General features: G+C 51.9%; 2 protein-coding genes across 4 annotated transcripts; both read left to right on the top strand.

Moving 5' to 3' along the window:
• The first annotated feature begins 1836 nt into the window (after window positions 1–1836).
• Window positions 1837–21070, top strand: PIGU (phosphatidylinositol glycan anchor biosynthesis class U). Of its 3 annotated transcripts, XM_048321951.1 has the most exons (12): window positions 1837–2039; window positions 3713–3777; window positions 5059–5118; window positions 6040–6102; window positions 7375–7484; window positions 9112–9212; window positions 11154–11251; window positions 13092–13246; window positions 13756–13899; window positions 14691–14815; window positions 16607–16749; window positions 19480–19678. In XM_048321951.1, the coding sequence occupies exons 1-12, from the start codon at window positions 1910–1912 to the stop codon at window positions 19591–19593; spliced, it is 1308 nt and encodes a 435-aa protein (XP_048177908.1). In that variant the 5' UTR covers window positions 1837–1909; the 3' UTR covers window positions 19594–19678. The 3 variants fall into 3 exon arrangements, with proteins under 3 accessions (XP_048177908.1, XP_048177909.1, XP_048177910.1); XM_048321952.1 differs by lacking the exon at window positions 16607–16749 and having other exon boundaries at window positions 19480–21070; XM_048321953.1 differs by lacking the exon at window positions 3713–3777 and having other exon boundaries at window positions 1993–2039.
• A 2281-nt stretch (window positions 21071–23351) lies between these two features.
• TLDC2 (TBC/LysM-associated domain containing 2) lies at window positions 23352–27491 on the top strand. Its single transcript, XM_048321984.1, has 6 exons — window positions 23352–23419; window positions 24251–24406; window positions 24873–25025; window positions 25172–25267; window positions 25841–25914; window positions 26811–27491. The coding sequence occupies exons 1-6, from the start codon at window positions 23387–23389 to the stop codon at window positions 26944–26946; spliced, it is 648 nt and encodes a 215-aa protein (XP_048177941.1). The 5' UTR covers window positions 23352–23386; the 3' UTR covers window positions 26947–27491.
• The last annotated feature ends 247 nt before the right edge of the window (window positions 27492–27738 follow it).

The raw sequence follows: 27738 nt of genomic DNA, 5'->3' as shown, positions 1-27738 counted from the left end.
TCTTTTTAGCTGGCTTTGCACACCAATTAAACACAGAACAAATGTAGTGGCATGATTCCACATCTGATTCCTGCTGCCCTTGGAGATCATCCGAATCTTCCCAGGGCTGCGTCAGACAGTGCTGGACAGCACATGGCACAGCTCAGACTGGAGAAATCAGTATCCCAGAGCAGTGCAGTTTTAACCACACAGCTGTGTTCCAGTCACGCAGCAAAGCAGCAGTCACGGGCAACGGCTGTCAAGTACTTTGGATCAGAACTGCCATTTGGAGAGAACCAGCACATGAAAAAGAGCATTTCTGATCAGAAAACTCAAGAGATCGTTGTGAACAGCTGCAAACAAGAATCAGCATTTCTGACTTCATATTTACAGATGCTTGCACAAATAAATTAACTTGAATGAATTCACCCTGATTTATGACAGGATATGCCAGGCTCAGTCAGTCCTGGGGCCGTCAAGTCCCAAGGCCAGCCAGAGCCACACTCACAGAGCAGCTTTACCAGCACAACCCACACCTTCGTGCCAGAGAGCCTGAGAGCAGAGGAGCTGCCACACAACAGGCTGAGCACTGAAGCTCCCCCTATGGCCTCAGGACCAGATCTGTTGTCCCGTGGCAGTGGATGAGACCACACTTGAGGGAAGCCCTGCAAAGGCAACAGCTGAACCCCGGCGAGGGAGTGAGCACAGCAGGAAAGAGTCCCGGGACCATCTGAAGTTGGTTTTGTAGCATGAAGGGATTCATGTTCTAAGCAGCCATGGTCCAGAAAGTGCATGTGACTGACCACCCAACCCAACCAGTCTCTCCAGCGCTGGGACAGTATGTGGTCACGTGGGCCTTTAGGGACCACGTCCCAGAGGAATTCAGCCTTTCTCCATTTCTGCAGGTGGGTGCAACTCTACAGCTCTGAAGCTGCGTAAATCCAATGTAAATGTTGACTTGGACATTATCCAGCTCGTTTCAATGGCAACCCCAGTACACTCAGCAAATCCTAGTTTTAATCACATGAAAAATTGCTGTCTTCACATACCACAAGAAATGTGTTTTCACTATCACTCAATTTTTTAGGAGATTATCATGTCTTCCTTCCACTTGTCTCCATTCAGATGACGTGCTGTAAAGGTTGTTTTTGTGCAAGATTGAGTGAACAGGCTGTGCACATGCCCAGGGATGGGGATGGAGGAACAGCTGTTGGAGAACAGCAGGAAAGTCCAAGCTGGGAAGGTAGGTGGGTGAAAGTCTCCCCAGAACTCTAAAGCTCTGGAGCTGTTGCAACCACACAGACTGAGAACCTGAGTCTGCCAAGAGCCTTCTGAAACCAAACACGGCCACGAGCACTCCATGCCCTCACAACAGCCGTGACTCTCACCACAGCCACAGCAAACATGCGGGCAGACACCATGGGGGTCTGTGAAATATCTGAAAAATAAAGAACTATCTGAGGGAATTTCCAAACAGTTCAGAAGCCACCGACGCTCCTCGCCCGAGCTGGGCCCAGCCCGCCAGGCCCTGCTCCAGCTGGGCAGAGCTGCCATCCAGAGGAACCTCGGATCCATAGGCGGGAGGGACGGCTCGCGGGGAGCGCGATGCCGCTCGAGGACAGACCCTCCCCGTCCTCCGGCTGAGGAGGGGCTGGTCCGTGTGGTCGCCTTGGGCAAGCGCGGCCGGGACAGGGCAGCTCGGGGGACGGGGAGTGAGACCTCCGCCTGGCCGCTCCAAGCGCCCGCAGCCTCCGCGATCCTGCTAGTTAGCCCCACTCGCGGCCGCCGTAGTTCCGAGCTGGGCCGGGAGGCTGTGGCGCGAGGGTTGCTGGGACATGTAGTCTGCCTGGGTGGGCCGGTTCATTGGCGGCGTGCTCCCCGCCGCCGCCCGGGAACTACAGCCGGCGGCAGCGGCGGAGCGCGCGCCGGGATGGCGGCCCCGTTGGTGTTGGTGGTGCTGGCGGCCGTGACCGTGCGCGCCGCGCTCTACCGCTCCAGCCTCGCCGTCTTCATCGCCGAGCGGGTCGAGGTGGCGTCCCCGCTGAACGCCTGGAAGCGAGGTGAGGCCTGGCGAGCCGGGGCCGGGCCGCCGCTGGCCCGGCCGAGCCCCGCGGGGGCGGCGAGAAGGGGCCAGGGCGGCGGGACCTCCCGAGCCGGGCGGGCAGGACCTGATCCCGGCCGGGCTGGGGGCGGCCCCGCGGGGAGGGCACCCGGCTGCGCCCCGGGCAGGGCCGGGCCGTGCTCGCCCAGGCCCGAACCAGAGCTGCACGCAAGGGCCCTGAGCAGCTGTACCCGCAAGGAGCCGGTGGGAGCCGGTGCTCGGCGGCTTCGGGGAGCGGGAGGGCCGCGGGGCTGGAGGCAGAGGACAGGGCTGGAGCCAGGACGTCGCGGTTCACAGCTGGCCGGGGACACTGGTGGTGTCACACATGTTCACAAACGGGCGTGTGACCGAGCCGGCACGGAGCGTGTGGCTCCATCAGCCTGGACCGCGCCCGTCCCGTTCCGCTGTCCCTGCACACGCACCGCGTCGTGGTGAGAATGGCACTGCACGGCCCCCAGCTCATTGCCCTTGTTCAGTTGGTGTCCCCACACGTTACCAGTGATTCAAATTCTCTTTTGAAGGCTGAGTGAGGTACAGTGTAATCGCGGCTTTTCAGTGACGTTAATCTGTGTATCATCTGAGTCTGTTAGGAACCTTAATTTATTTTAAAGACGTCCCTTTGGTATCCAGTCATTATGCAGGTAAAATTATTTGCAGTTTTGGGGTGGAAAAGAGTGGCCCAGAAGTAATAAAGGTCAAAAGTACAAGTACATGTGATGACCTGAGGTCTTTGCTCCGCAGTATGTAGCACTTCACACTTCCCTGTGCAATTGAATCTTTCTAAATACCACCTTAGAGCATCAAGGTAGGTATCTAGATAGTAAGGAGAAAAAGTAGGATCATCTTGAAAAGCTTGGGTTGTCGCCATACAGGAGTTGGTGGCAGCCAGAATCTATTTCTCCAGCATGTCACTGAACTGAGCAGCTCTTGTGTTTTCCTGCAGTGTCCTGCCTGTTTCTCTCTGAACAAATGGGCCCGTTTCCCTTAGCTCCTTTCCCTGCATTCTGCTCAGTCCCAGGGAATCTCTGTGCTCAGGAGGGTGGGGATTCTGTGGAAAGGCACACACACGCATTGCAGGGCAAGCTGTAACTCCATGAGCACAAAGGAGCTGAATTAAGGCTATAAAATGTCAGCAAGTTTCAACAAGAGATAAAGCTTTTAGCTTTGCCTGGCAACATGTTGTTCTTTTCTGTTCTTCCCTTTGTTATTTTGGACGTTTGAGGCCTCCCTACATCTAATGAGGCAAAACAGTTCAAATTCTATATTATGTTGTGGTTTTCCTCTTGGACTTGAGTATTTCTCCAGCACACATGCCATATATCACCTAACAGGTGACTCAAAAGGAGGAGGTACCATGCATGTGATTTAAATGGTGTTAAGTGCAAAAGAATTCATCTAGAACATTTGTACCTGAAACAAATAAGTAGGTGGTGAGTGCCCATGCAGGAACGTGCATGGCAGAGCTGGGGGCAAATCAGTTCTGGCTGACTGTTGTCTCTGGGAGGTTTGGTGTCACTCATTCAGTGTGAGATTCTTCGAGTGTCAGTGTTTTAAAAACTGCAGTTTTGCCACCATGAGATCTCTCACCTCCCACCTTACAGGGTTCTAATGCAGGTGTTTTGTCTGTTTCAGTGGTCGAAGGATTAGCTCTGCTGGATTTAGGGGTCTCGCCATACTCTGGAGCTATTTTTCATGAGGTTGGTTTGCATGCTTGGTTTTAAATGTGATATTCCAGTGGCAGGGGTCTTCGTTTGACTGCTCAGGGTCTGGAGAAGGCTGGGGGCCTGTCTTGTCCCAAAGACTGCAGAGAACCCAAATTTGTGTGGTTTGTCTGAGCAATGGTTGTGCAGTGACCAGCACGAGGAAATCCAGGTAATCCCAGTGCATTCCCTGTGCAGGGGCAGACAGTGTCATATTTGTTACTGCATGAAGAAACTCTGAGACAGGGCAACTCTGTAATAAGTGAAATACTCTGTTCACATCCAGCTGTTTCTGTCAGCACAAGCTGGAGCAGGGACAGTGTCACTGTGAGTCTGATAGGATTTACTGGGTATCAGCACCTGGAAATTCTAATACTAGCACAAGCACGCAGTTTATTTATTCCTCATCTTGAAAACACCTCATTCCAACAAAAGCACTTCAGCACCTGTGGGGTTTTGTGCCCTGGGGTGGTCTTACTGATATGAAGGTACACTCATACATAGTGTCACCTGGGGTGAAGCAGGTACTTGGTATCCTCTGAAAACTGGTTACTTTTCATTAAATTCTACTTCTTTAGACAGAATTTCTCCCAGACTGTGAAATATTTCTCCATGCTTATATAGACCTTCACATTATTTTTAAAGCATTTAAAAAGAAATTTATTTTCTCACAGTGAAGGCTGAATTTGCAGCATGTAAATATAGTCCTTCCAGACTAAGCTTCTGTGTGATGGGAATTATTCAAAAATGTGCTTTTCCTCGTACCTTAGAAGGGAAAAGCTCTAGGAGTAAGAGGGTGATAGGATTGTAACCCTACTGCCTTATGTTTTTAACATGCTTTCTTCTTTTTACATTATAAAAGACTCATCTAAACAACAGGGGAACCAGCTATGTAGGAAATTATTCAGAAGTACCTGCAGACAGCCTGAAAAAATAGATTTTCTAGAAAAAAAATTACTTTCTAAAGCTGGTCTTTGTATGCTTTCTATTGTAAGTCTACCACTATTGTATAGAATTGAAAAGTTGGAATAGAATACAATTTTCAGAGTTGATGGTGTCTTTTATAAAGTGCATTGAGGACTTTGCAAGGAAAAAGACCAGTAGGTGTGCTTTGATTAATCACTTTGCTCTGAAATGCCAGTGTTGGAGAAGAGGCCAAGGAAAATTACCTTTGGCAGTGTCTTGTAGAACTGCTCAACTCTTGTAGTTTGTCTCATCAAATCACTGGTATTTTATCTGGACAGTAGTGATGTGGATTTCCTTTCTGCTCTCTTTCAGACCCCACTGATAATCTATCTCTTTCACTTCCTGATTGAATATGCTGAACTGGTGTTCATGGTAAGTGCTCCTGGAAAGCTTCTCCTGAAAGGTCCCATTCAGGGAAATGCTGAGTATGACTTTCTTTTCAGTCCTTCAGCTTCCCTGTAGCTCAAATTCCTGCTGAGCTCACAGTTAATTAGAAAGGCAGCTTTGCCTGCACAAACCCACATTCAGGCTTTTCCCCTCTTGTACATATTCCTTCTTTTTTGTGAGTTCTTGCTTAGATAAGTATCCCCACAGAGGGATAGAAGGTGTCGTTTTATTTCAAATTTCAAATGTTATCTCTTAGAGGTAACAAAATACTTTGTCTCCCCAGCCTAATCCCTACTCTGCTGTTTCTCACCAATTCCTACTCTGCTGTTTCTGTCTGCCAAACACCAGACCTGCAAGGAGCACAAATGCCCCAAATGTCTCTTGTAAATTGTCCTGCGAGTTCTTCTGCATAATTCAGAAGAACAGAAGTCCTGTAGCTGGCTGCACACAGCACCCAGTGGAGCCTGTGTCCCCAGGTCCCTGCCAGGCAGGCATCTGCCCTGTACTGCTGCCTGGGCAGTCTGGGGCAGCTCAAGGCACTCTCATGCTGCACTGGTGGCCAGGTGGGTTTAACCAGCTGGGCACTGCCCCAGTGTTGCTGTGCTCTCACTACACCAGTGATTCTCTCTATTACCCTCACGTGCTGCTCTCCATGAACAATTTACTTCCTCTTAATTCCCCATTCTCTTGTTTTGTGAATATACATATTTTTGATACAGCTCATGCCTTCAAGGTGAAGTGGTGATGTGTGAGGGCACTGTACAAATCAGCCTTTCAGGATTTTTAAAACTTGTGTTTTGTTCCCCTGAGCTGAGTCTGATCAGAGCTGCTGTTAAATGCTGACCAATATATTTTTCTCCATTTGTTCATTTTGCTTACAATCAGTCTATCCCTTGATTTTTTTAGATAACTGATGTGCTAACTGCTGTTGCCCTTTACTTGGCAATCCAGGACTTCAACAAAGTTGTGGTAAGCTGACTTCCCAATGTTGCTAGTCCTCTTCTCCCAGCAAATATAATTACCTTGGGCCAAAGGAAAGATGTGCTAGAGGAGGTGGTGCCAAGTCCTTGTTGCAGTAAATCTGGTCATATTTTAATGATAAACAGGACCGAATGTGGTAAACAACTGAGGCATTTTAAATTGTGTTGTGGCACTATTCCAGTGTCTTGCTACACACTGAGTGGTGATCACAGCAGGGTACAATCTTCTACAGCCTGGGTGTTATACCTTGGAGAGGGTTTCTTTGCACACAGCATGAGGTAATACACAGACTAGAAATGTGTAAAAGAAGGAGCGAAACCTTCCAACAGTTCTAAGGTGACATAAATCATTCTAGTGAGTGTGGTGAAAGTCTGACATCAGATACTACTTCCAATACCCCTTCAAATTATAAGGATGTGTATTTGGAGGTGAGTGACTCCTCCCAGCTCTCAAAGAACATTTTGTGTAAGCAGTGCTGTGCTCTCTGTAGTTCCAGGGGGATGGGGATTAGGTATCAACATCAGCAGGGAGACTACATTTTCTACAGCATCTCGGTGGTCTCCCACCCAGCTGTGTGCTTGTTCCCTGTCCTCTGACTTTCAGATTAAGGAAATAACTCAGGATAGAACTGCAAGCATGTAAGAATTCCACATGTGAATTACTTTGGTTGTTGAGAATTTACTGCTAGCATCTCTGTCCTGTCTCACCATAGCATTATTCAGTCAGTTCATATTTCAGATTTCTCTTTTGTCTCCATAGAGAGCCTCGTAGAACAAAAGAGATTAAAGAGGGATTTGTCATAGAAGTATCCATCTTTAAAACAGCAAAGACTGCATACTAATGGAGTTTGGGTTTTCAGGGACTTGTGTGTTGAACAGTGAATTTATAAAGTTAGCTTTTCATTAGGGATCCAGAGAGGTGTTAGGAAGATTGAGTATTGAACACTAGTGTGGTGAATTCACTGGTAGCTGTGTCAAGGCATAGACACAGGTAATTAAGGAAGTTTAAACAAGTAGAGATTATCTGCTTCCTCCTGACTCTCACTTCAGTTGTTAAGTATTTGGGAGAAGATAGGGATTTTTTTGTTCTCTACAACTCCTCACATAACATAAGTTTTAGCTCATGCCAGGGGCTTGAATATGCTCCACAGAAATAGAAACCCCAGGTAACTGGCTGAGTAATATGAAATAGAATTACACAAGTAGTACAGAATAATGACTTTCCTCTTCTGACAGTCTTTGATCATTCTCCCTTGTTCAGTTCAAAAAGCAGAAGCTCCTAATAGAGCTGGATAAATATGCCCCAGATGTGGCTGAACTCATCCAGACACCCATGGAGATGCACTACATCCCCCTCAAGGTAGCACTATTGTAAGTATTGCACTTGTAGGCTGCAGTGGGCTGCTTTGGTTCCTCAGCTCCCTTTGGGGTTTATTTGTCTCATTTGGGCCTTCAAAAACTGTCAAAAGTTTGGTTTCTTTCCCACAGAAATTCTGAATTTCCTATTGGCCCTGAGTACTCAGTTTGAAAGTGAAAAGCAGATGCATTTCCATGTGTTTGTTGCCAATGAGTGAATTCACTCAGGCCCTTTGAGATGGGCTCAGCAGCGTAAGGTCATTAATTGGGTAACAAGAGTGTTGTGTCAGCACAGATCACATTCCTATTTATTTTTATGATAATGTTATCAAAATTGATTCTGTGCCTTCCAAATGGTATCTTTTCAGAAAAGTTAGGAGAATTTTTGAGCAGCTGGACAAAATGCTTGCTGAATATCACAACTTGAATATCCACAATTGCTTCTAACAGTTAAAAGATGTTTTCATGTTGTCATTTTATTAATTTCATGTCTTGGTGTTCCTCTGTATACTAAACATTGTTTAATTTCAGAAGGCTTCAACTAAAATAACTAATATACAAGCAAGGTACCTGCTGTTACAGAATTTTTTTAACTGATATTTTGACACAAAGAAATGATCCAAATTGTTCTGTATCAGAGAGAGTTCTCCATTAGATAAGTTGCCATTTTTTCTTGTTTTCATATGAATTTTTTAAATGGCACATTTCCTGTGGCCAGAAGGGTAAAGTGGGTAAATTGCAGACTGTTTTGCACATTGCCACAGCAAAGTTGGCATTAAATTGTACCTGTCCTGCTGTAGGCTGCCTTCTGGAAACACTGAAAAAGACAGACTGGGACTCTGAGACATTGGAAAATATAAAGAGAGAATTAGGAAATCATCAGCCCTGTCTACTGACTCTGATGAGTAAATTAGTTATTGGCAAGGCTGATCAGTACATTATCATACTTATTGTATTGGTAGTTCTCCAAACCTTTTTCTTTGCTCTGAACCTATTTAAATGAGATTATTGTAATTCTTATTTCCAAGAGGAGCTGGCATCCTTGCTAACTAAAGTGTGGCTGCATCCTGGAATGTAAAGTCATTCAGAGTTTTTCTGTAATTCCAATTAAAGTGTGCCAGTCTTGCATAGCTGGCAGGTTTTGTGCTCAGATCGTGCTGTGGTGAACATAAAGGCTTGCTCTGCCGCAGCAGGAGACTGGTTGGGTTGTGGGAAACTCTGCCCATGTCTCAGATTTGTTTCCATCACATATTCTGTTTATTCTTCTTCAGAAGTAGTAGGTGTGAGTAGCAGAAAAAGTTTCCTTTGGACCCAGGAATCCTAGATCTGACCGAATAAATGTACAATGCTTCTGCAAAGCAAGAAACCGTTTTGGTAGTCATTTTCTAGGCCAGAACTTGCATTTTGGACATCTTCCCAAAGTCTCATTTCTGTAGTGGCCCCTGTGTCCAAATCTGCAATCCAAAGGTCTGGTTTTTGCTTCAGATTGAAAAACCTGTGCAGCTGAATTAATTTGCTGATGAGAGGATCCCATCAAATGTAAATAAACAAAAAGAAAAGGCAAAGTGCATCTTTTTTTTCTTTGAACTTCTCTTTAATTAGATGCTCCTTGGAATGTAACCTGAGCTTTGCTCTTTTTCAGCTACCTGTTAAACCCCTACACTGTGATGTCTTGTGTGGCAAAGTCCACCTGTGCCATCAACAACTCTGTCATTGCATTCTTCATTTTAGCTACAATAAAAGGTAACACAGTGAAGAAAAAAGAGTTCTTTATGACTTTCCAGAAAGATTAGAAATGTAGCAAAAATTAAATCCAGGGGAAGATTTACAGATACGATTGCTATGGAGATCTCAGTGCAACATAGCAGAAACAGGACTGGAACAAGTCCTGAATGAATTTGTGAGATCAAGAGACTTTATGGTCAAGTAAAAACTTACTTTCACCTCAGTGTACCTGGGAGTTTCATCTAAAAACTGACTCCTTTTCCTGGTTGGCTTCAAGTAGCCTTCTGTTCAGGAAGAAATGGGTCTGTGTATTGCAGGACATAAGAGTTCTGTTGCTCTTCTTTTGTATGTGAATATGCACTTAAGCGTCATAAACAATTTATTTTCAAAGCTTATCCTTGAACTTTTATTCAAAAGCAAGCATTTGCCTGCAGCTATTATTTGGCTTTCACTCACAGTTGTAAACATGGTTTGAAATGAACTAATTGAGCTTTGGGGAAGCAGAAGCAGTAACCAGAGACCCAGACCAGCCCAGTGGAGTAGATTATGTCAGAATCTGTCACTGTTTCGATCATTTTGTGCATAATGCCAGCTTTCTGTTTCTTTTATGACTCCCCAGTGCTAAAAGCTTTTAGCCTATATGATTTGTACTAGTCACTGACGTTTTAATGAGTTCTCTGCTGGATCAGAGGAAAGGTCAGTCTGATCTCTTGTGTCCAGCAGGGCCCAGACCCAGGCACTGCAAAAAAATGCTGATATAGATAGTTTTTATTAGTATTTCGAAAAGAAAGTTTTCCTATAATTATTGGCTAATTGTGTCAGGAGGTGTTTTCATTTAAAAGCATTTGCAATAGCAAACAAGTGGGATCTGTTCAGTTAAACTGATTTTTAACTGTTCACTGATACCCTAAGACCAATACTTTGGTCATAGGCAAAGGCTGTCTCGTGGTTTCTCTCTGACTGGGAGTGTGGCAGTCTGGGGTTTAAGTGGGCAAAGAGGATATCAAGTTATGTCTGTGATTTCTGGGAATCACTTCTTTAGATCTGTGCTGAATTGAACACTGGATAAAATACAGGATAGGGAGGTTTCTGTCAGGAGAGTGCAGCTGAGGAGAGGCTCATCACCAGGTAACCCTGTATTTTCCCTTTCAGAGGAGGAAGCAGAGAGGAGCTCTCTGAGTGTTTGCTCTCAGCAGTGACAGCTGGTTCAATGCACTGAGTCAGGGCTCTTGCTGAGAGCTTGTCTTGTCTGAGCTCTATTTTTACAGAAGACTTCCATCAAGTCTATAGCTATAACCAGGCTACTGCACTGGGTGCTTGTATTTTTACTGTTTAACCTGACATCTTTTGGATGTTATTTGTGTTACTGGTAGTTGAGAAATGTGAGTACCCAACACTGAGACACCTCAAATAAAGCTGCCTCAATAAAGGCATTCATATTTATAAGATCACTTGGAAAAGCTGTGCCAATCCTTTCTGTGCCTCAGTTTTGGTATCAGTAAAGCAGTCCATTCCTTCAGCTGCAGACTTTGCATGCTCTCTTGCACAGAGCTTTGCTGAGGCCACAGCACATTCTGGTGATGAGGTTATCCAGCATGCCCAGTATGGCAGTTCTTACATACAGGTATGACTTAAGTGAATGCATTCCCGTGCATTAACAGCAGCCAGCATGGGCTTTATATAGACTGAATTATATAAATCTCCTTCTGTGTGTGAATGACAGGAAATATAAACCAGCCAGTGGCTCTTTCTTATGGAATGAGTCATTCTCCATTCAAAATGTCATTAACAAGAGGACAGCCTCCAGGATATGTTCTGCTAAAAACTCCTTTAAGTGGTCTCCTGATATTTGGGAATCCCCTGCAGAGGGTTATGAGTTTCTTCCCATTTGGACTTCCTGTCTGTATGGCTGTTCATAGCAAAAGTTCCTTATAAATGAACCTTTTTTTTTCTTTGCAGGTAGTGCCTTCCTCAGTGCTGTGTTTCTGGCCTTAGCAACATACCAGTCTCTCTACCCTCTCACACTGTTTGCTCCAGCACTGCTTTACCTTCTACAGGTAGGTGATTTCTAACTCTTGGTACCTGTTGTCTTCTTGTAGCTGTGCAGGGACAGTCCTGGCGAGGGGAGTCAGACAAGTGCAGAGTTTCAGAAAAAGTGACTCTCCTCAAGCCATGGCAAATTTGAACCCTGAATGGGAATGCCTGTGTGTGAAGAGAAGGGAGCAGGAAGTCACCTACAGAACTGGGTGGTGTTTAGCTTGCCCAAAATAAGTGCTGTTCTTTGTGTGGTGTGAGCAGCAATAAGGGGCTTAGACCCAGAGGAGTTTGAAAATGCTGGTTTGGGGTTTAATGGCAAAAGGCATGTTCTGGAAAGAGGCTGGTTGTCCTTTCTCCCTCTCCATTAACAAGACCCTGAATCCCACCAGGGCTGACCTTGCTAATTTTATCCTGCTATGGCAGCAAGGTGAGGCTGTGACGCCAGCAGAGGCTCAGCTCACTTCACAGATCACTTTGTGATAATTTTTGGTATTTGAAATGATTATGATTCTGAAATGCTGCTGTTGTGCATTTCACCAGTCTTTTTTGGTTGCTTCTGGTGGTGATTTTCATAGCTTATCTTCACTACTTAACTAGCCTGTTCTCAAATCTCTGAGCTTCCAGACAGAATGGGAGTCAGTTGTAATTCATTTTCTTTCTCTGACTGTCTGACATGAATGTCTCTTACTTTTTTTTCAGGAATTTTATTATTAGTAGTAAAGACTAAAGAGAAGAACTGCAGAGTTGGTGTTGCTTTTTCATTTGGTGATTTTTAGGAACATTTATATCTTTAAATCTTTGGTCTCGGTTGTTCTCTTTTAACTTTAGTCAAAGTAAGCTGGGAGTAAAGTGCAAGCATTGTACTTCACATTCACAAACAATAAGTGCTTTGATATGTGATTGCCTAATTTGCAGCCTTTAGAGGCAGTCATGTCAGTATGTGTCCTTTTATCTAAATTTGTAAATGAACTTTCCTGCATTCTTTGTACAGAACTAAATCACTTTTCTCCTGCTCTTTTCAATCTGTCCTGCCAAAAATTTTTTGGTGATGTTGCTTACCTTGTCCCAGCAAGTGACATTAAACCCGCTCTGACTGAGGAAACCCAGTGAGCTTTACACAGCAGTCAGGGCAGGTTCTCTGCACATCTCCTGCCACTGCAAACCCCAGGGCCAAATGGAAAAACCACATCACTGACCTGGAGCTGCAGAATGCTGAGCGATTCCCAGAGGTGTTGGCCCCTGTGTATATTTGTCTGTACACAGGCACAGGGGACCTGGTGGAGTGAGATACCTGTTATGTTACATGACAAGGGCTTGAGGCTGACTTGTGACAAGGACATGTGGCAGTGGCAGGACTTTGAGGAAGCCAGCTTTCAGAGGGACTCCTTTGTGCTTAGGAGCTCAGTGGATGTCCTCTCTCCCTGACAGCAGCAGATCAGGAGTGCCAGGCCAAGTGGTGGTACCACAGGGTGGGGGTTCTGGAGCAGGGCTTTCGGTCCCCCTGGGCAGTGGGTTCGTGCAGGAGAAGACAGGCACGAGTGCAGTGCTGCAAACGTCTGAGGTACCAGTGCAGCTGTGCAGAGGGGTGTGTAAATCTTACACCTGTGCATGTGTTCACCGGAGTGACTCACTGCAAGCAGAAATGACCAGCTTCAAACACAGTTCTGGGAATACGTGCAATGTGTATGACTTAATTGGCCAGAGTGAAGAACAGCAAGCAAATTGTGCTTGGAAGCTGCTCCTTCAAGTGCCATAGTGCCAATGTTTGATGCTTTCTTTCATCAATTTAAAATGATGTTCTGAACACTCAGGCTTTCTTGTGGCTCTCTACCTGACGAGGTGCTTCTGTTTCTCTTTCAGCGTCAGTTCATACCTATCAAACTGAAAAGCAAAAGTTTCTGGCTCTACACCATGCAGTATGCATCCCTGTACCTGTGCAGCCTCGTGGTGATCATCTGCCTCTCCTTCTTCCTGCTCAACTCCTGGGATTTTATCCCATCTGTTTATGGGTTTATGTAAGTATAAGGATTCTTACTGATGGTTTTCTGTCTGGCCCCACCCAGGTTGTTTCTTGCCCATCACACACAAGTGTGTGCTTGACCCAGGAAGTGTGGGGTCTGTGATTTACTGGCAATGCAAGAAAAGAAAGAATATGTGGAGGAAAGCAGCCATTAGCCAACTCCAACTTCTGTTAAATAACAGCAAAAATTAAAGACAGGAGCAGTTTGCCACTGACTGAGTGACTGGAAATGGGTTTGATTGTTGAGCTACTGTGGCTGTGAAATACTACTCTCTGGAGAAATGTCTGCTTGAGAATGGTTTAAATCCTGCTGGGACATCAGGAAGGATTCCTCAGCAGGATTTAAACCTGCTCTCCACCTTTTCATCCATTTAGTTTCTCTTTCATGGATTTACAATTTAGGTCCTCCATGCAGTAGCACACAATGGTAATTAATGCAGCAGAAGCAGGGCAGTGAAAAACGTCCATTAAAAAATTTACCATGACTTTCTTTTCAAATTTCAGCCTTTCTGTTCCAGACCTGACACCCAATATTGGACTTTTCTGGTACTTCTTTGCAGAGATGTTTGAACACTTCAGTCTTTTCTTTGTATGTGTGTTTCAAATCAATGTGTTCTTCTACACCATTCCCTTGGCAATAAAGTTAAAGTAAGTATGAGTGTGTTTCTTTGCTACTTCTTTTACTCTTAAGTTTTCTAGTGGAAGCTTCTACAGCTGAAGTCAGATGTCTTGATCTATGAGCTTGAAAAAGATTTTTAACAGGGCCTGGTGTCCTCATTTCCCATCGTTTCAGCTCTGTTCCTCTTAAGTAGAGTGACTTGGGCTCTGCAGTGGAACTCTGTTGCAAGCATCAGGAGAGGCAGCAGAAATGGAGGCTGTAGAAGTGCCTGCTCCCTGCCAGCATAAGCCAGTGTAGTCAGAAAGCTGGAACTTCAAGCACTTCATTGTCAGAAAAAAAGTGGGAACTTGGGGACTTTGCTAGCTGAGTTCACTGACTTCTTTCTGATAAAAACACCCATTAACACACCTGCATTCTCAGTGAGCTTGTCTTTTGGCTTGCACTGGATAGATCAGGTGTCCCAGAGGGATAACTATGGGCTTTGGGCTTCTCCAAATTGCCATCAGAGGGCAGGTGCTAATTGCTTCTGGGGAATAAGGCAGAGCTGGGGGAGGCACAGTGCAGATGACCATTGTGCAGTGTGTAAATGTGTGCTGAGGGAGGCCCGAGGGCTGTGGCAGATGTGCCTCCCCTGACGCTGCTGCTCTGCAGGGCAGCTCTGTCCACCCCCCCAGCCTTCGGAGCCTAGTCTGGAGAGAACAGGGCTGGAGGAGCCTCTTTGAGCCTGTCCTGCAGCACATCTGTGCCCTTGCTGATATTTATTTGCAGTTTCCAGAGGCCCTACTGCATGCTCTTAGCCTTTGTTTGTTTTGCCTTCCAGGGAGCACCCTGTGTTCTTCATGTTTGTCCAGCTCGCCATCATTTCTATCTTCAAGTCCTATCCCACCGTGGGAGACGTTGCACTGTACATGGCCTTCCTGCCCGTCTGGAGCCACCTTTACAGATGTAAGTTCTTTGTGCTTGATAATTCTTTATCTGCAATGGGGAAAGGCCTGTCAAATGATTAAATTAAATGGTCACCACTAAACAAACCAGACCCAAGTTCATAGGCTCTCATGACCTCCATGGGGTGCCTAGGAGGAGGCTGGATTTTGGAGGTTTTTTTCCTCTGCTGATACAGTCCCTAACATTTCTTTAGGACTAGGGTTGAAATTGGTCAAGGAGGGAATTTTCACTGGTACCTTATCTTCCCCCTCTCTCCATCTTGGTCTGAAGATTAACTTTTTAATAAGAACTTTTTACAGTCCTGCATCCTCCAGATGCTTCACTCCCATTTAAGGCTGTGTAATTTGAACAGTGCTCCTGCAGTTGTCAGTCCCCCAGCCTTAAAATGCTGGACCTTGCAGTTGTGCTTTGTTTTGAATCTGCTTTTTTGCTTAGAGTGAAAGTAACTGAATTACTCCAAGCAATTGTCCAATCTTTCTTAAATGCTTCGAAGAGACCCTCCTTAGCTCTTGAAATCACATAGAGCTTCCTGTGGATTCTTAGGCTCAGTCTATAGAACCTGCTTCCATAGGGAGGTTTGGAAGTGGTGTGTTTTTCTTGGCATTTCTTGCTTAAACCAACTGCTTTGACCAACGCTGCCAGGTTGTCCAGGCCTTTCACTGCAGCCTTCTCCAGGCCAGGCCAAGTGTGTTCATGGACAGCTCACCTGCCTGTTGTAGGAGACTTAGTCAGGAGTCAGGAGACCTGGAGACCAACTGCTCTGTGGGTTTCAGACTCAGGAGAGCTGAGGCCAAAGCAGCTGTGATCAAACAGGGCAGGAATCCCCAGGCTGGCCCTGAGCACATCACAGCTGTAGCAGGTGATGAACTTCTGAGAAGTCCTTGCTCAGTGTAGATCAGTGGCACATTCCAAGCATGCAGTCACAGGGCAGTCATCTGTCACATGCTCCCACCCCAAAGTGTGTGAACAGACCTACTGAACAAGAGGTTTAGAATAGGTGGGAAGAGGTTTGGATGTGACAATGCTCTTAAAACATCAGCTGTCCTCAGCTGCAGAGTGATGGGCATAGGCTGAGCTGCAGCCAAGCACAGCAGCACAAGTGCCAGGATGGATTACGGCACTGCTACCGAAGGACAGGCGAAAGCACTTCACAGAAAAGGAAACCTCTCCTGCCCTGGTAGTTCCCAGCTCTTTTAGACAAAGTTGTGCTTGGTTTTTGTCCACCTGGCACATACTCAGGCAGACTGCTGGATTCTTGCACTTCCCGAGGTCATGTGTCTGTCAGTGCATTTGGCCTGTATGAGTTTCTTCCTTTTGTGGTGCTTTCATTTCCTTGCCACCTCCCAAGTATCTTTTCCTATAACCCACAGATTCATTTTTTCCTTTGTCATTAGCTTGATGAGGCAAGGGATTAAAGTGCTCTGCTCCCCAAACTGGGATGCTGCTGGAAAGGCCCCTTTGCAGGCTGCTGGTTGCTGTAGTGTAGGTACCAAAGAACCAAAGTCATCCAAGAAAGAATGTTTGGAAGCAGGGCCGAGAAGGAAAGAGCTACAAATGGAGATTTCACACTGCAGCAAAGGCAGAAGTATTTATTTTGAAGGGGAAATATAGTGGATTTCTTATAACCACTATCCAGGAAGTTACTAAAGCAACCTGTGAAAGGTTGTTGGAGGGAAGTATGTCTTGGCAAAGTGCCTCTGACCCCCTGCACACACCCTAAGTACTGTTGCTGGTTGTCTGACCATGACTGCTCAGTAATACATTATTTTAACAGCTGGTTTTCTTTTGCAGTCCTCCGGAACATCTTCATCCTGTCATGTGTGCTCATTTTCTGCTCCTTCCTGTTCCCTGTTCTGTGGCATCTGTGGATTTATGCAGGAAGTGCCAACTCCAATTTTTATTATGCCATCACATTGACTTTCAACGTAGGGCAGGTCAGTAGAGTGAGGCAAATGAAGCTGCCCTGTGGGCTGGCTGCTGGATGGGGTGGCCTGTCAGCAGCAGTGAATTCTGCAGGATGGGGCTGGCTCTCTGCATCCTGTGTGGTCCTGCATTGCAGCTTCCTGGCTCTCCTCCTGGATTCTGCCTGTTCCTCAGTCCCTGGCACACTAATGGAAAGAGTTCTTGTGGTGTTTGAGCTGTGGCTTAACAATCCAAGCCGGCTGACTGCAGGTTCTGTGCTCTGTTGCTGATGGCTGAGGAAAAGCATCTCAGTGTGGCAGGACCAAGCACAAGTGAATGGAGAAGGGGAGCTAAGAGAGGGAATGGAAAAACCTCAGGGCAGTAGCAGTGGGGCCAGAAAACAGACAAATGAGACCTGCCCATGCACAGGGACGTGGCACCATCACTCTTTTTCTGAGATGTGGCGGCACGTGCAGGGTGCCAGTGATGCCAGGACTTGCTCTCCCTGCCTTGCCTGAGGCCATTCTGGATACATGACTTCCAGTGGCCTTAGGGAAAGCAGAGCTTAGCACCCTTGAAGGGTGGAACTCAGTGTACACAGGTGCTACAACCTTTTGTAAGTCCTTCCTCTTCTTTGTGCTGCTTGTCATATACCTGAGCCCTGGGGCAGTTTAACATGGGGGTGAGCAGAATGTTTATGTTAAAGTTGACTTTATTTTGAATGTGCCTGAGCCATTTATGCTTGTCTGCTTCTCCTAAAGCCAGGGGAACACTTTGACCAGGGGCATAAAATCACCTACTCTTACCCTTGATTAATGGGGAAAATACTCATTTGGTAAAACCAAAAGAGACTGCACAGGATGAGAGGGAGAATAGAGATTCTGCTAAGAGAAGCTGATAGGAAACTGGGAGTGGTTCATTACATGTCCTGCTATGGAATGAAAGGAATAGTAAAACTTTAATTAGACATGGCAGGTGTTGATATTTCAAGAGGATTTTATCTCCTACCTGAGAAAGTCATAGCAGATCCTGCCAGGTCTTGTGCTCTGTGTAAATGCAGACAGCAAAAATTTCTTGTCTAATTTCCTTGTGAGAAAGACCTAGCCCTCATCCCCATGCGCCTCAGCTCTTTCTTTTCTATCTGCAGAGAAGTTAGTTCAAGGTAATGTCACCTGCACTGACAGAGCCTGTCAGCAGTTCAGCAAAGCAAGCAGATCCTGGCTGTTTCCCTCTCCCTGGGTCTGTTCTCCTTCACGCTTTCTCCCCTAACCTCAGCAGTCTGCAGCCCTGTTTCTCTTGGCCCCGGTCTCCACCTGGCCCTCATCCCCTCCTGTCCTGCCACTGAGCCTCTGCAGCAGCTGCTGTGTTTTTCTGTGCTGTATTGCACAGTAACCCAGGCAGGCTTTGACTGTCCTCCCTCTGTGCACTTAGCACTGCCACGTACTTCAGGTGCCATAGTGCCAAAGCGATGCTTTAAGTGGCATCTGCACACTAGGACACGAGGACAATGCCTACCAGCTCAGGCTGGCACTGAAACAGTTTTCTACTCCAGTTATGTGCTTCTGTTTCCAAATGGAGGAGAGCAGCAGTCCTGGGGGAAGGTCACTCTGCAAGAGGCTAAGGGACGGATGGCACTACTGAGCCAGCAGGTCCCTGCCACAGCCCAGCCTGCCCCAGCCGAGGCAGTTTCCCAAGGTGGCAGCTTTAGAGAATCCACTGTCGCCCATTCCTGCAGTTTCAAGGCCCCCAGGTGTGGGAACAGTCCCACTGTGTGCCTCAGTACAACCAAAGTTGTCCTGGCTGGGAGCTGAGTGGCTGGAAAGTGCCCAGTAGGAAAGGCCCTGGGGGTGCTGATCTACAGCAGCTGAACAAGAGCCTGGTGTGGCCAGGTGGGCAAGAGGCCAAGGGCACCTGGCCTGTACCAGCCATGGTGTGGCAGCAGGACCAGGGCAGTGACTGTCCCCTGTGCTGGGCACTGGTGAAGCACCTCAAGTGCTGTGTCCAGTTCTGGGCGCCTCCATTCAGGAAGGCCACTGAGGGGCTGGAGCATGTCCAGAGAAGGGAACAGAGCAGCAGGAGCAGCTGAGGGAGCTGGGAAAGGGGCTCAGCCTGGAGCAAAGGAGGCTCAGGGGGGACCTTGTGGCTCTGTACAACTCCCTGACAGGAGGGGGCAGCCAGGGGTGTCGGGCTCTGCTCCCAGGGAACAGGGACAGGACAAGGGAAACGGCCTCAAGGTGGGCCAGGGGAGGTTCAGGTTGGACACCAGGAGGAATTTCCTTCTGGAAAGGGTGGTCAGGCCTTGGAAGGGGCTGCCCAGGGAGGTGGCAGAGTCCCATTCCTAGAGGCGTCCAGGGAATGCCTGGACATGGCACTCACGTGGGTGACAAGGTGCGGATCAGTCAAAGGTTGGACTCAGTGGTCTCAGAGGTCTTTTCCAACTGAAATGACCCTGTGATTCTGGGACAGCCCTTGGACAGGAGTCCTATGGGTGCAGCTGAGATGGTGTGTGCAGCTGTGGCACAGCTGGAGCTGCCACTATCACACGTTTTGGCCAGTTCATGGAGCTGCTGTATGTGAGCCTCCCTTGGCTTAACACAGCGAGGGGGTGGAGGTGTTCCTAAGGTCACAGTGGCTCCTCCAGCAGCATGTGCTGAACAGGCCAGGAACTGCTTAACCCCCGACGGGGTCTGTCACCAACACGTGTCTCTCTTTATTCCTGGCTCTGAAGCACCACTGATGTGTCTGAACATCTCACTCCACAGATCCTGCTCATCTCGGATTATTTCTATGCCTTCCTTCGGCGGGAATACTACCTCACTCACGGACTCCACTTGACAAGGCAGGATGGGACAGAGGCCATGCTGGTTTTGAAATAAGGACTGTACCACCATTTCCTGGGACATGGGCCACTCTGAGGAACGTGCAAAGCTTGGGGTACATGGGGTGGGTGGGGAAGGTTCCCTGAATGAGGTCTGACTTTGGGAATGATACCTACTGAAAGAAAGGGCTGAGGTTCTGGGAATATCCCCCTGAGCTGCAGGCTCAGCACAGAGACTGTCAGAGCTGCAGTGCCTCCCCCCTCAGCTGTGCTTTTCACTTTGACCTCAGCCATCAGCTCTTGGCAGTCCAGCAGGAACAAGAGTGTCTGAGCTAAACCCAGGGCTGGAGCTCAGACCATGAACTGTTTTCCACCACTGCATCTTGGGGATGTTTGCTTCTCCTGGGATCTTCCCCTTCACTGCTTTGACCAGTAACACTGCTTGGCACGAGGCAATCTCTGGGTACCTGGTGCCCCAGCCCTGGCTGCAGATTCCATTTCTTGGTGGTTCTGCTGTTAAGGGATTTGGAAGAATCCCATGTGCTCGGCTGGGAGTGACCTGGGTCCCACTCCCACTCCAGTGGGTGCTGTGAAAGAGTTGGGTGACCAAGGATGATGACCTTAGAGGACTGCTGGAGCTGCTGCCACATGTGGTGACCTCAGCACTCAAACACAAGTAAGAACCAGAACTGGGATGGGATCAGGAGCAGGGTGGGTACCAGGTAACTGCTCTGTCCCATTGGAGCAACACAGCTATGCCAGGAGCTGCACAGAGGCATTGCAGGTCTCAGAAGGAATACTGCTGAGGAGATGGACTCCCACTGCTCCCAGTTTCTGTTGGGTGACAAAGCCTGGCAGTGCTGGGCTCACGCTGTGCTGCTGTGATCACTTGGGGCAGCAGCCGGGACCAGGAGGTGTCACAATCTCCCTGTAAGGCCTCAGACCAAATCCAGGAGGAGCCTCAGCCACTGCTGTTACGGAGTTGTTCCACAGCTGCTTATCACTACTGGATGTGCACTTGTCTGTCACCCCTGAGCCGCTCAGTGCTGGGCTCGTGGCTGTGCACAGGCGCTCCCTTAAATCAGCTCGCCTGCTCCCCCCCACTCCTCTGTGTGCTCAGGCCTGCTCACCTTGGAGCTGCTGCTGCTCCCCCCTGAATGTGACACTCTGGGGTGAAGCCACCCGCTCTGCTGGCTGCGTGGTGGCACTGAGACACGGTGACCACAGCGTGACAGCCGCCTCCAGCATCACCACTGCTCCCAAGGGACAGCCAAAGGGTTGGGAGCGTGACATGGAAACCAAATTGCGCCTGGTACCGAGCAGCCGAGAGCTGGATGTGCCCAGGCAGGTGTGTAAGCAGATCTTTCTTTGCGGACAATTCAAACGTTTGCCTTACTGCACCGCTGTCAGCGCTTTGCGGGTGGAGGCGCGCCCAGCCCAGCCCAGCCCAGGCCAGCCCCGGCCCGGGGCAGCCCCGCGGGGCCCAGGGGCCGGCGGGGCAGGCCAGGAGCATAATAAACTGTGCAAGTTTTGGACACCGTGTGCTCTGTGGCTGTGGGGGCTGGAGGGTGAGGGAGGTGTGGGAGGCACTGAGAGTCACAGGGCGGGGGTAGGAGGGGATTTGAAAGCAAACACGGGTTGGGGGCAGAAGCAAGGACCAAAAAGGAAACCGGGGTTTGGGGCAGGCTGAACCAGCCCGGCTTTAGGGGAGGCCGGGTCTGTGCAGGTAACCAGGCAGCGGTGTAAGAGAAGGTGAGAGGGTGACTAACTGAGAGGGGCTATGGGGGCTGCTCATTTTACAGCCCCTCTTTCCACAAAGCCAACAATAATTCACCATGAGGAGAGGGATGGTGACGGGGGGCGGCGGGACTGAGCTGAGGGCTGCTGTCCCTGTCCTCTGCAGCCGCTGGGTTTGTTCCTGGGGCTGTGCCCACTTCCAGCCCCCTGGGCTGGGTCTGCCTGGGTCTCCTGAAGGAGCGAGTCCCAAATTTGGACTCAAGCAGTCCCCAGGAAGGTAGTGGGGTGAGCACTGGGGCAGGGGAGGAGCAAGGGCAGAGGCATGAGCAGGGACAGAGGCAGGTGCAGTGTCAAGGACGTGGACAGAATGAGGGTCGGGGTATGGACAGGGCCGGGGCAGGGCTTGCCATGCTAAGGCAGCTCAGGCTGGGACTGACCTGGGTCCCAGAGAAAGTCTTTGGGGCCACCAGAACCATCTGGTCCCTACCAAGTGTTGCCAGTGACCAAATGCCACCTGTGCCAGGCACCAGGAACCCCCAAACTCTGACTGCCATCAAGGGCTGGTGGGCACAACAGAGCTGATACCCACCAGGACTGACAGGGCTGCAATGGGCCTTGCTATGGAGATGAGGAACAACCCAAAATGCCTGCAGTGGGCCCAGGGCCTGGGCTAGACATCAAGGCCATCGTGCCGCCACGCAAGGCATGCAGGAAGTCCTGGGTTGGCATAAATGGAGCATTGTTGCACTTGGACCCACAGGCTGGGTGGTTTGGGGGTGACATCAGTGAGAAGGGGCCACACTGGGCACTGCCCCTCTTCCCTGATTTGCAGGGGCTTCTCCAGAGGCAGTTGAGGCTGGTGGGTCCCTGCCTCAGCTGCCAGTCCCAAACTGGCTCTCTGGGAGTGAGGGAGGTGCCACCAGGGCCTCCTGTACTGGGTTTGTGTGGCCAGGTTTTGGTAGTGGGGTGGCTACAGGGGTGGCTTCTGTGAGAAGCTGCTGGAAACTTCCCCTGTGTCCAGCAAAGCCAACTCCAGACAGCTCCAGGATGGACCCACTGCTGGCCAAGGCCCAGCCCAGCACAGATGGTGGTGATGCCTCGGGGATCGGGGATTTAAGCAGAAGGAAAGAGAAAAGTTACTGTGCAGATGTAATTGCATTCAGAGAAGAGCGGAGTGAGAATAGGTGAGAGGAACAGTCCTGCACACACCCAGGGCAGGGCAGGAGGAGGGGCTGGAGCTGCTCCAGGAGCTGGAGCTGAGATTCCCTTGGGATTCTGTGGGGAAGCCCATGGGGAGGCAGCTGTGGCCCTGCAGTCCATGGAGGGCACGGGGGTGCAGAGATCCACCTGCAGCCCCTGGAGGAGCCCACACCAGAGCAGGGGGAGGACACCAATTCTTCTCCCTGAGCAGCAGCAGAAGCGACAGGTGATAACCCCCCTTCCACATCTCCCTGCACTGCTGGAGGGGAGGTGGCAGGGCTGGGAAAGACGGAAGTGTGGGGAAGGTGGTTTTAAGGTGTTATTTTACTTGTCATTATCCTGCTCTGATTTTGTTAGCAATAAATTCAGTTAATATCTCTAATTCGAGTCTGTTTTGCCCTGACAGTATTTGATGAGGGATCTCACCTGGTCCTTATCTCAGCTCATGAACATTTTGCTGTATTTTCTCTGCCCTGCCCAGCTGTGGAGGGCAGTGAGAGAGGCTTTGGTGGGTGCCTGGTGTCCAGCCAGGGTCACCCTACCACAGAGGTGTTGGCAGTTGCTACAACCATTGCAACAGTTGTGTTGCAAAGAGCAACTCGGCACGACCTGCCCTGGTGATGCCAAAACAAGGGCACCTCGTGGCCTCAGGGCTCGCCGCTTGGTTCCAGGCGATAGCCGGGGTGCAAAAGAGGTGGCAGCCCCCGGCCACCAAGCACTTGGCTGGAGGCGGATGCCTGCCCACGCATCCCAGCACGGGGGGGGCACGTCCTGGACCCCCACGAGCCGGGACAGGCTGCTGGTATCCACACCCACCCTGTCACGCACCGATGGCCAGGGAGGGGCCGGCGCGGCTGAACATTAACCCCGGGCGGTGGCCAGGGCTCGCCGGCGGCGCGGTCCCAGCACCTGCAATGAGGGGGCTCCGAGCCCGCTACCAGCTCCTGGTAGGTCCGGGGTGGCAGGGTCCCACATGGCAGCGGGGAATGAGCTCTGGGGCAGCGCTGGGAGGCACCAGCCTGGCTGGACACGGGGCTGGACAGACAGAGGGGGGATGCCCTGGGGAGAGTGAGGTGCTGGGGAGGTGCGGAGGGTGACGGGCACGCGTGGGACCTGCCCCTGCAGCCCGCTGCCTCTCGAGGATCCAGGGACCCCGGGGCAGATCTCCTGCCATCCGGGGCTGCACTCGCTCATCCCTCTTGCCCCCTCAGGGTGGTGGGCCGGGAATTGCTGCCCACCCGCCCTTGGGCAGGGGCTGCACCCACAGCCATCCTGAGCACGTGGCTGGCTGAGACACTTGTCACCAGCGGCCACCAGGACCGCGGCACCTCCCTGACCCCTTCCACGCTGCGGCGTCAGCCTGGCCGTGGGCAAAGAGGGAGAACGCAAGGCTTCACCCCTTCTTCCGGGGCTGCAGTTGTAGAAGCCTTCCCTGCCTTCTCTTCCTCCTCCTCCTCCACCCCTTCCTCCCCGTCGGGTGGCCATACATCCTTGAAGTTCCGTGTGCAGCGGTGGCACGGCCTGGCGGGGTGCCAGGGCATGGCAGGCATGGCACGGCATGGCACGGCATGGCGGGGTGCCAGGGCATGGCACGGCATGGCACGGCGCCTGGGCTGTGCTCAGGAGCTGGGCTGTAGGCTCAGCCTCGCGCCCGTTCCCGCGGACTTCGGGCCCCTTCTCCCAACCCCTGGACGGAGGATGGGAGACGCCCCTCGCTGGGGTTCGGGAGCTGCTGCTCCCTGTGGCCCGCAGGGATGCTCACCTGCCGCTGCCCGCAGCCCGACCAGGACGAAGACCTGCCCGTGGGATGCGAGGACCCAGCTGGAGAGGGGCAGCGGGGCTGGGAGGGAGCCCCAGCAGCAGCCGAGGAGGAGCCCTGCAGGCTGGTGCTGAGCACACCCAGCAGCATCCTGCGGGACAGGGACATCGACGAGGTGAGGCACCCTCCGGCCTGCACAGGGACCCCACCCTCCTGCTCATCTGCCCCACCCACAGCCATGACCACCGTCCTACCAGGAACTGGTCCAGTGTGAGGCCAGATGGGTGACATCCCCCTGTGCCTGGGGACAGTCACCTCAGCAGCACCCCTTGGGGGGAAGGATGCTTGGGGAGCCATCTCAGAAGGGTTTGCAGGGTGAGGACGCTTGAGGGAAGTATCCGAGGACACTGCTGGGAGGGGCGGGGGCTGGAGGAGACCCCTTCGGGAGCATGTTGAGGGGGAGGGTGCTTGGGACCACCTCTCGGAAGGATGCTCAGGTGGGTCTCTTGGGAGGATGCTTGGAGGAATGATGTGTGGGACCACCTCTCGGGAGGACTCTGGATGAGATCTCTCGTGTTTGTGCTGAGGGGCAAGGGAGGATGCTCAGCCGGTCAGCACAGACTGAAGCCACTGTGCCCCAGCTGGGCCCCCAGCTGCCCCCCCGGCTGACGCAGCAGCCCTGGCACCTGCTCTACTCCACGGGGCGGGACGGCTTCAGCCTGCGGACGCTCTACCGGAGCGGGGCCCGGCCGGACTCCCCGGCCCTGCTGCTCGTCAGGGACACGGAGGCGCAGGTACGGCCGTGCCCTCCCCGGCCCGGCTGCCCGGTGTCGCATGGGGCCTGGGCACCTCCTCGCTCCGCCGGCAGGAGGGGACACGTCCCGGCGCTGGGAGCCCCCCCGAACACCGCGCCGTGAGTCTCTCCCTTCTGCCTCCCCAGGCCTTCGGTGCCTTCTCCGCCAGCGCCATTCGCAGCAGCAGCGGCTTCTACGGCACGGGGGAGACCTTCCTCTTCTCCTTCTGCCCCGAGCTGAAGGTGGGGGCTGCAGACTGCCAGCTGTGGGGCACCCCGGGATGGGGGCTGGCCATGTCCCGAGTACCCGGCCCCGCCTGGGGGTCCCCGTGATGCTGGGGGGGTCTGGGGTGACGGGGCTGCTCCTTGGCCGGACGTGGGGACAGCAGCCGGGGGACCCTGTTGGCAGCAGCCCCCCAGGTTTGTCCAGGGCCGGGGGGGAAGGCAAATCCCAGGCAGCGTGCGGGGAGGGAGGCTCCGGGAGGGGGACCCTGCCCGTCTGGGTCTCCCCGGGTTCCCTTCACATGGCAGGGCGGTCGCAGCCCAGCGCTGGGCTGGCGGAACGTGGAGGCAGCCACTTCTCTGGCAGCGCGTGGTGGCAGCTCTCCCCTGGCAGGGCTCACAGGGCTGTTGGCAGGGATGGATCAGAACCACGGACTCGGCCAGGTCTTCTGGAGACGTGGAACACGGAGGTGCCCGAGCAGAGCCAGCTTGGCTCAGCAGCCCCCAGCTGGTCCTCGCAGGACAGGGACAGGAATGGGGATGGGGACGCTGTGCCCCAGCTCACGGTCTCGACTGAGTGCTGTCCCCACGCAGGTGTTCAGGTGGACGGGCAAGAACGACCTCTTCGTGAATGGAGATGTGAATCTGCTGATGGTCGGTGGGGGCAGGTAGGAACTGCGCCGGCAACTTCAGCCGCTCAGAGGGCCACCAGCCCCGATGGCCATCAGAGCCATCACGGGAACCCAGGCTGCCCCGTGGAGCTGGGTTCAGGCACGTGGTGATGGTCTGAACCCCAAAACACCGGCACCGGTTGTCCAGCGGCACTGGCCCTTTCATTCCCTAACCCTACTGCCTGCTGGCAGGGCTGCCGCTCCCTGCCCGCTCCCTGCCCCGCTCTCTGCCCCGCTCCCTGCCCGCTCTCTTCCCGCTCTCTGCTCCGCTCCCTGCCCGCTCCCTGCCCCGCTCTCTTCCCTCTCTCTGCCCCGCTCCCTGCCCGCTCCCTGCCCCGCTCCCTGCCCGCTCCCTGCCCTGCTCCCTGCCCGCTCCCTGCCCCGCTCTCTTCCCGCTCTCTTCCCTCTCTCTGCCCCGCTCCCTGCCCGCTCCCTGCCCTGCTCCCTGCCCGCTCCCTGCCCCGCTCCCTGCCCACTCCCTGCCCCGCTCTCTTCCCGCTCCCTGCCCTGCTCCCTGCCCCGCTCCCTGCCCGCTCCCTGCCCCGCTCTCTTCCCGCTCCCTGCCCGCTCCCTGCCCCGCTCTCTTCCCGCTCTCTTCCCGCTCCCTGCCCGTTCCCTGCCCGCTCTCTGTCCCGCTCCCTGCCCCGCTCCCTGCCCGCTCTCTGCCCCGCTCCCTGCCCCGCTCCCTGCCCGCTCTCTGCCCGCTCCCTGCCCGCTCCCTGCCCGTAGACACGGTGGGCAGACCTGGGCCAGCTGCTTGTCCTGTCTCATGCCCATTTTGGGGGACAGAGAGTGAAGACGGGAGGTGGCTGGTCGCCCAGGAGGTGGCAGGGGAGGTCTCCAGCCATGAAGGAGGCAGGTCCCAGCTGACAGTGCTGTTGGCACGTTCCCAGCGGTAGGTTTGGGCTGTGGCTGGACGGGGACCTGCACCACGGGGGCAGTCAACCCTGCGAGACATTCGACAACGAGATCCTCTCACATCGGGAGGAGTTCTGTATCCAGGATCTGGAACTGTGGGGTCTGGCCTGACCCAAAGACATCCAAGGAAAAAGGTGGTAGAGAGGGGATGCTTTGGACTGATGTCTCGTGCCCAGCTGTTCCCTGACAGCACCCGCAGAGCCTGCAGGATGGTACCAGCCTCACCCTCTCCTCATTTCACCCATTCCCAATAATATCCCCATTTCATGGGGAAAGAACAGCGTGATTGGGGAAAAGAGCAGTGGGGTCTCAGGCCTGCAGTGCTGCTGCCACGTGGCTGGGCAGCCACGGGAGTGTTTGCATGGGCCCACAGTGGCAAAGCACAACTAACCCTAAAACTAACTCTAACCCTAACCCAAGCCTAGCCCCAACCCACCTTGCTGGGATGAGGCAGAGCTGCCCCAGGAGGAAGGCAGGCGGCAGAGCCGGACACAGCAGGGTCCCACATGGAGAAGGAAGCTCCAAGAGCAGTGACGCTGGTGGGACTGAGCAAGCCCAGGCAGCCTCTGCCCCCGGGGCCAGCTCTGGCAGCGCTGGAGACAGCACAGTCACCACTCCTCAATAAACGGGCTCCTGGCCTCATCCTTGCCCTGGAAGCATTGGATGGCTCTGTGAAGGTGTGCAGGACCCGTGGTGGGGAGCAGGCCGGGAGCTGTGACAGTGCCGGCCATGTCCTGTCACAGCCTGGACTGTGTGGCCACAGCAAGAGTGGGGGGTCAGCTCGGGGCTCTGCTTCAGGGACCCATCCTCGCTCTGGCAGGGTCCACACCCTCTGTCCATCACCCTGTGAGGAACCAGGGCTTCCTCCTCAGGAGGGGATGACAAGAGCCCTTCCCACCAGAG

This window comes from Corvus hawaiiensis, chromosome 17 (assembly GCF_020740725.1).
Source record: "Corvus hawaiiensis isolate bCorHaw1 chromosome 17, bCorHaw1.pri.cur, whole genome shotgun sequence".
NCBI lineage: Eukaryota > Metazoa > Chordata > Aves > Passeriformes > Corvidae > Corvus > Corvus hawaiiensis.
Note: the sequence above shows the minus strand (reverse complement) of the source record. Positions and strands in the feature narration are given on the sequence as shown.